The sequence below is a fragment of the Sinocyclocheilus grahami genome, unplaced genomic scaffold (genome assembly GCF_001515645.1).
Source record: "Sinocyclocheilus grahami isolate Dianchi unplaced genomic scaffold, SAMN03320097.WGS_v1.1 scaffold170.1, whole genome shotgun sequence".
In the NCBI taxonomy this organism is placed as follows: domain Eukaryota; kingdom Metazoa; phylum Chordata; class Actinopteri; order Cypriniformes; family Cyprinidae; genus Sinocyclocheilus; species Sinocyclocheilus grahami.
Window position 1 is genome coordinate 1,214,145 of NW_015505349.1, and position 5,320 is coordinate 1,219,464.

The 5,320-nt window shown below is 36.2% G+C and overlaps 1 protein-coding gene across 1 annotated transcript in view; it reads left to right on the forward strand.

Moving 5' to 3' along the window:
* The window catches only part of megf6a (multiple EGF-like-domains 6a), a 64,774-nt gene that overhangs the window by 52,169 nt on the left and 7,285 nt on the right, over positions 1–5,320 (forward strand). The window contains exons 17-23 of the mRNA XM_016283140.1: positions 1,062–1,187; positions 2,334–2,465; positions 2,637–2,765; positions 4,171–4,302; positions 4,375–4,503; positions 4,600–4,728; positions 5,018–5,146. Coding sequence (XP_016138626.1) covers positions 1,062–1,187; positions 2,334–2,465; positions 2,637–2,765; positions 4,171–4,302; positions 4,375–4,503; positions 4,600–4,728; positions 5,018–5,146 — 906 coding nt within the window. The remainder of the gene's footprint in view (positions 1–1,061; positions 1,188–2,333; positions 2,466–2,636; positions 2,766–4,170; positions 4,303–4,374; positions 4,504–4,599; positions 4,729–5,017; positions 5,147–5,320) is intronic.

The window sequence follows — 5,320 nt, forward strand, 5'->3', positions numbered from 1 at the left end:
CTGGTGGTGAATGAACGGAAGTCCATGGACAGGATTCGTGACACTTATACAATTTAATTGTGCTTTTACTGTGAAATGAATAACATGCTACAAAAGTGTACGAAATAAGTGGAACCTGCACACTTTTATTTATTAATGATATCCAGGCCAGATGACAGTCAGATACTTGAATTGATATGTATATATGATTTTTTTATGAGTATAAAATTAAATTGTCCTGCTGCCATGATGTTCCGAGCCCTAGCAGCTTTCATGAGTGAGTCCAGTCCACTTGGCAGGGGGTACGGAAATATCCAGAATATTTCAACAGAAATACTGAGCTGGCAGTCAAACCTTACAACCTGGAAGTCATTAAACAATCAGAGTGCTATGTCTGCCATCAATTAGGAACAACAGGCTGTGAAGGGAGTTGATTTGGCTTTCCTCTGCATTTCACTCGTAGCCTCTGTGGTTGCTTGACCTGTCCATTCTCTGGATGCTCAATAGACTGTCTAGCCAATGTAAAATCTGGGTCCAGAAGCAAAAACTGGTGTTTTCATATATTTTAATACCATATAACTTGTGAGGTACCCCCTTCATAAAACCATGTAAAATACTTACTGTACTTACACTGTGTTAAAAAACATGGTGTGGTATTATAAAGACATGTTGTTTCTTAATGAAGTATTTTAAAATATTTGTAAAAACTTTCAAATATACTTTTAATATATATGTTTCATCTTTACTTTTTTTTGTCAATGTACTAAAGAAAAAGCTAAATGTTAAAATAATATAGTATAGTATTTATTTTTGTTACTTTTCCACTCACTATTAGAGTAGCTGTATAAACTTATGGATAAAGTTTAATAATAAGATTTAGATTCAATTAAGCAAAATAAAATAAATAAATAAATATTGCATTAAAGAAATCTTAAACATCTAACATTAAACATTTATTTTCTGGCAAATTTTCCATGGACCCCCCCAATTACCCCTCCTTTTCAAGTACAAACAAACAAACAGTATTAGGTTTATATTACACTGTTCACTCTATGAAAAACTGTATGTACTGTCTTTTACAGAGTGCCTTGTGGGACAGTTTGGAGTTGGATGTTCACAATCTTGTGACTGTAATGGAGCTCCATGCGACTCAGTGACTGGAAAGTGCCACTGTCCTGCTGGGCAGACAGGAGAACACTGTGAAAAAGGTACGAAAAACAGCACTGGACATCAAGGAGTACTGCAAACAAACAAAAAGAACAAGAAACCAAAGACAGAGAGTTGTACAATGCTATAAAATAGTTAAGAGAGAGTTTGCAAGTGAACCATCCTATTCACTTATTCCAAATTGATCTGGAATCGTATTTACATTGTGTTTCATCTGAACCAAATTAAACACGCTGACCTCTGCATTCTCTCCTGGCTCTGCACATGTTTAAACGAGAGGAAAATTGTTTTGCCATTAATGACTTTTCATTCTGTTCTGTTTTGGAGTGGACAGGGTAGTTTAGAGAGAAGAAATTGCAGTGATTTTGGAGGTCTATTATTAGCCACATTTTGCTGAGCCAAAGATCACAGACATAATCGTGGTAATATATCACGGGCCAATCCATTAGAGGAGTTCTCTCTCAAATACAAAAAGTCATAATGAGCCACAGTGCAGAAGGATAGGAGCGAAGCCATGCCATAGAGCTAGTTGAAAAGCTAGAGACGACTATTAGCTGTTAATGGAACAGTCAGTGGCTTCCAGCTGAGAGTGCCACTGACTGTTAATTGTGAGTGTTAATTATGACATAATTATGAGATGAAAACTAAATTATGATATGTTAAATATGAGATAAAATATAGTAAAAAATTTTTTTTTTTTAATTATGACAAAAAGTCATAACTATGAGATATACCCCCGGTTTCACAGACAAGGCTTAAGCCTAGTCCTAGACTAAAATGTAAGTCTGAGCTGTTTCAAATGAAAGAAACTTAAAATATATCAGTGCCTTTGATTTGTCTCAAGATGCACACCAGTAATGTTTTTTTCTAAGGCACGTTTATAAAAATTACTTAAATGTCCTAATTGAACTATGGCCTAATCCTGGCTTAGGCTAAGCCCTGTCTATGAAACCGGACCATAGTCAACATTATGACAAAAAGTTTAAATTATGAGATAGTTTTTACATTAAAAGTGACTTTTCATGTCATAATGAATTTTTATCTTGTAATTTTGGCTTAATATGCCAGAATTTCATTGTTTTATCTCATAATTATGACTTTAATACAATTTACTATTTTAAAATTGACTATTTTTTGAGTATCCCTTTATGAATGAACTACTATAAGTTTTTTTTTGTAATGTTCAGAGTGTGAAGAGGGCCGTTGGGGGCTGGGATGTGCAGAACTATGCCCTTCCTGTGATAATGGTGGATTGTGCGATCGGCAAAACGGCACCTGTATTTGTCCACCAGGATACATGGGAAATCTCTGTGAGAATGGTAAGATTTAATATTTAATTTTCATAATCTTAATGTATCATCAGACCTCTGTTCAAACCAGACATCTGTCATGAGTTTAGAGTTTTGTGTCACACATAAGAGAAAACATCTGTTGCATATTTGTTTTTTTCAAATGTCACCTTTCCTCAGATTAAATTTTATTTCTAACAGTCTGCCCATTTGGACACTTTGGCCTCAGCTGTCAGTTGCGCTGCACCTGTGAAAACAGGGGGCATTGCCACCACGTGACAGGTCTCTGTGCTTGCAAAGACGGCTGGAAGGGACCCAACTGCGGAAAAGGTAAGGGCACACTTAGAATTCACACTTCATTTAGATTTAGTTGTTTGTCTAGGACCTAAAGCAAACCTAGAAGCGATAGAAAGCGTACTAGATATGAGGCAGCCATTCAGTGATCATTTCAATGAGACTGTATGGATATCATGGATGCCTCTTTGAAAAGATGGCTCAGCTTTTACAAGATTTGTTACTTCTCAGCCATGCAACATAAGACTGAGCTGTCCTGTAGGACCAGCTGACCTTTGCTGCTCACATTGTGGCAACTGCCCAGTCTTGCTTCTCCATGCCCCATAAAATAACAAAATCCAGACCGTCATGCATTGCTACTACACACACTTTTGTACTTTTGTACCTCACCTGTTGCTGGTCAGCATGCATCTGTTATGTATATCTATGTATATTTGTAATGCAGCAACTTGAGTTCACCCAAAATTAAGCTCCAAGTAATGGCTTTTCACTGTTCTCTGCATTGGCTTACTTGTTTAAGAGCTTATTACCTACAATTCAGCCTGTACTTTAATAGATGTTACATCACATCCAGTCAAACAGTCACATACTTATTTCAGTGTAGACAAAGCTCAAGTAGAATCACTGCTCCCATCAATGCAAAAATAATTTTAATCTTGTATTCATGTTAATTAGTCTCCAGTAAATAAATACACATTTGAGAAACAAAAAATGAGTTTAAAAATTCGAAATATAAAAAAAAAGAAAAATAATTTAATTATTATTATATAAATATATTTCTTATTCCAGTGGCAAATTGTTTTTGGCATGTGTTTTATATTTAATAATAATAATAATAATAATAATAGTAATAAATATTTATTTATTTTTAATCTAAAAGTCTTCATCATTTTATGAGTTTGTAATTAAAACAAGTCTTTTAAACAAGATCTAATTATATCAATTATTTTCAGCATTTAATAATTGTAATCAGCATTTTTGTCATTTTTGTAAATAAATACACTTGAGAAGCAAAATTGCAAAATATAATTAGATATTTATTTCAAATAATACACACACTTGTATTTTTAGCTGGTGTTTTGAATTTTTTGTAAAAGAAAAAAAAAATGTATATTTATATTTTATATCTTTTTAATCTAAAAGAAGTGAAAAGTTATCTTATGACTTTGCCTTATTTATTTCTGAGTGCCTATCTCACCATACATTCCACCCAAACTATTGCAATCACCTGCATCAGGTTTCTGGGCATAAATGATCCTTGCCCTCATGCAGTTGCAACATGCAGTTTGTTGCCCAAAAATCTGCCAGGAAAACCTCAAATAAATGAGTTGACTGCTTTAATACATTTTTTAAAAATCTTTTACTTCACTCATAATGTGATCTCAGTGGTAGAGTGGGAATGGATTATGTGATGTAATGGGGGATGTATATTCTGTGGCAGCTTGTGAGGTGGGACTCTGGGGGCCAAACTGTGCCAGCCAGTGTGACTGCAGGAGCAGCGTGGGCAGCTGTGACCCTATGACTGGGCAGTGCCATTGTGAAGCAGGCTACACGGGACCACGCTGTGATCAAAGTATGAGCAACCATTGCTATTTCCAGGGAACAGAAATCTAGCTTTTTCTGATGTTTTCAATGTGTTTTCTAGAGTGTCCGGAGGGTTTCTTCGGCCAGGGCTGCCGTCACAGATGCCAGTGTGAGAATAAAGCAGCGTGCGAGCATGTGAGCGGTGCCTGTACTTGTTTACCAGGCTGGACTGGAACATACTGTGAAAAACGTAGGGGAGGAGAAGGGGTGAAGTTGGTTATGTGGTATAATATCACTAAAACTAGTCCAATTAGCATATTTAAGTGTATATATGTATCTTCAACAGCCTGTCCGGAGGGTTTTCATGGTTTCGAATGCCAGCAGAAGTGCCAGTGCTTAAATGGTGGTCGTTGTCACCCTGTGATTGGAGACTGCCAGTGTCCATCTGGTTGGGTCGGGCCCCTTTGCAACACCAGTGAGTCATTTTACTGTGGTCAACATCCCATGACAATAAACGGAATCAAGAAGCATGTTCAAAGCATTCCCTCTGTCTTTCGTGTAAGGTAAAATAAAACAATAATACACATGCTCTGGGTTTGTGTGTCCATGGATCGGCACACTTTGCAGTAACGAATGCTGGCACAGCCTCATCCTGATGTCTGCCTTTGATGTGGAAACCTGGTAGCATTGTATTTCAGAATGTGTTGTAGTTTCTTGTGTATAGAGTTTCATATTTGTCTGTGTCTATATCTGTCTTGCCATAGCATGTGAAGCTGGCACCTATGGTCCTGGCTGCAGTCAAACCTGTAACTGCCACAATAATGCCACCTGTGACCCTGCTGATGGAAAATGTAAGTGTGGAGCAGGATGGACAGGGAGCAGCTGTGAACAAGGTAGTGTTTTTAACTGTCCTCACGCAATCCTGAGAGATGTTTATACTTCTTTTAATCAAAAACATGCAGAGATTCTTTTTTATATCTGTTGAACATGTTACTTTTGTAGAAATAATTATATATACTGTATATATACTGTATATATATATATATATATATATATATATATATATA